The sequence below is a fragment of the Etheostoma spectabile genome, chromosome 5, assembly GCF_008692095.1.
Source record: "Etheostoma spectabile isolate EspeVRDwgs_2016 chromosome 5, UIUC_Espe_1.0, whole genome shotgun sequence".
Lineage (NCBI taxonomy): Eukaryota > Metazoa > Chordata > Actinopteri > Perciformes > Percidae > Etheostoma > Etheostoma spectabile.
In genome coordinates, this window is record NC_045737.1 from 38,171,271 (window position 1) to 38,173,283 (window position 2,013).

Sequence of the window (2,013 nt, forward strand, 5' to 3'; positions counted from 1 at the left end):
ATATATATATATATATATATATATATATATATATATATATATATATGAAAGCTATATGTCTGTCTTGCAGTCCGTTCTGGCTAAGACGTGTGTGAAGCTGCTGTGCGAGGATCCGGCCTTCAGCGAGTACATCAAGTGCATCCTGATGGACGAGAGGACGTTCCTGAACAACAACGCGGCGTACTCCTTCCTCACCTGCTTCCTGCACAAGGTAGACAAAAACCCCGGGACGCCCCAAAGCAGAGTCACGTCCTGTCTCTGGGACTTCCTGTCTCCGTGTCCTGTGGGTTTCTCCTCTGCCACGCCGGCACCACACAGCGTGAACACAGATTATGAGCCAATCTTTTGCTCCTGTCGTCACCAAAAGTATATTTTGGATGCACAAGCCACATATCTCCAGAACATTCTTACACCAAAATGGCATTTTTCAGACGCACATCAGGAGAAAATTCACTTTGTTTTGAGACCTGAAGATCTGACAACGGACGACTAACGTTCTACCTCAATCGATTCAGATTCACAATTTTCCACTTTGATTTAATTTCTGATTTAATTCCATATCTTTTGGAGTTATATCAGTTAAAATGGCAATTTAGCTTGGATGTAAAAGAGATTATCAGAGAACCAAAGCTGTAAATTGAACGAGGAACCCTCTAACCCATTATTAAAAATGTTAATGTCGTCGTTAGGAATTGACCACAAAGCGGGAACATGGAGATAACAAAGGTCTTTCTTTAGAGCAGAGAAGTTGTACATAAAGCCATACATCTGTGAAACGTAATATGGTAGGAGTCCCCTCCCTTGGGAGCAATATTTAGCGTGACATGGAGTCTTTAGTCTAGTTTCAGATGATACTAATGTCTTCAGTCCAGCTTTAAAACGGTGCCTCTTAAAAGACGTCGTCCTCGGGATATTATTATTATTAATCTATTACTGATCATACAAATTATATATTTGAATTGGCAAATCAATGTTTTAAACCCAGCCCTTACGGTCTGTCTGCCTGTCTGTCTGTCTGTCTGCCTGTCTGTCTGCCTGTCTGCCTGTCTTTGCCTGTCTGTCTTTCTGCCTGTCTGTCTGTTGTCCTGTCTGCCGGTCTGCCTGTCCGCTCTGTCTGTCTGCCGTCGGTTCTGTATGTCTGACTGTCTGTCTGCTGCCTGTGCTGTCTGTCTGTTCTGCCGGTCTTCATGCCTGTATGCAGCTGTCCTGACTGTCTGCATCGTATCGCTGTCTGCTGCTGTCTGTCTGTTAGGTCTGTCTCGATCTGCTGTCCTGCAGGTTCAGTACTTGTACGAGGCTCCAGCTCTGTCCAAAACTGACATCACGTGTTTGGTGGCGTAACCTGATGAAGTGAAAGAGACAGCATCGACCGGAGGCTGGCCGGCACTCACCGCCTGGAGTCAGCAAGGACAAGCGGCCTGCTGAACGCCGTACGAACACACACAAACACAAACACAAACACACACACACACACACACACACACACACACACCAACTTTTATCGTTTGAGCTCTCTAGTGTGCGCCAGAGCTCCAAAGAAAAAATTCCTATCCTGGCAAAATCTTGAAGTGATTCTGATCCCACTCCTCCCTTACAGGACCTGAGGGCGTTGGTGCTGCTGCTGTCCGTGCAGCCCCCCCAGACCGTGGACCCTGCTCTGTGCCCCGCGCTGCAGGAGCTGCTGGACCGCTGCCGTGTGTGTGTCCAGCAGCGCAGCGCTCTGGAGCTCGAGGCCAAGGACCAGAAGGCCAAAGGTACAACACACACACGCACACACACAGACACACACACACACACAGACACACACACAAAGACAGTGACAATTGGAAAATATTGCCCTGAATCAAAAGTACTAAAACGGAAATTAATCAGAACCTTTAGAGATTGAAAAGGGTTTTATACAATAGTTAAGTTGGATTTATTCAGAGTTAAGTATACGATACAGTCATTGTAGTGTTTAAGGTTTGTCTCTGTGTGTGTGTGTGTGTGTGTGTGTGTGTGTGTGTGTGTGTG

At 46.2% G+C, this 2,013-nt stretch overlaps 1 protein-coding gene across 1 annotated transcript in view; it reads left to right on the forward strand.

Annotated features, from left to right (window-relative positions):
* Positions 1-2,013, forward strand: part of usp34 (ubiquitin specific peptidase 34) — a gene marked incomplete in the record, with an annotated part of 152,736 nt that overhangs the window by 148,832 nt on the left and 1,891 nt on the right. The window contains 3 exon segments of the mRNA XM_032516524.1: positions 71-366; positions 1,352-1,430; positions 1,598-1,754. Coding sequence (XP_032372415.1) covers positions 71-366; positions 1,352-1,430; positions 1,598-1,754 — 532 coding nt within the window.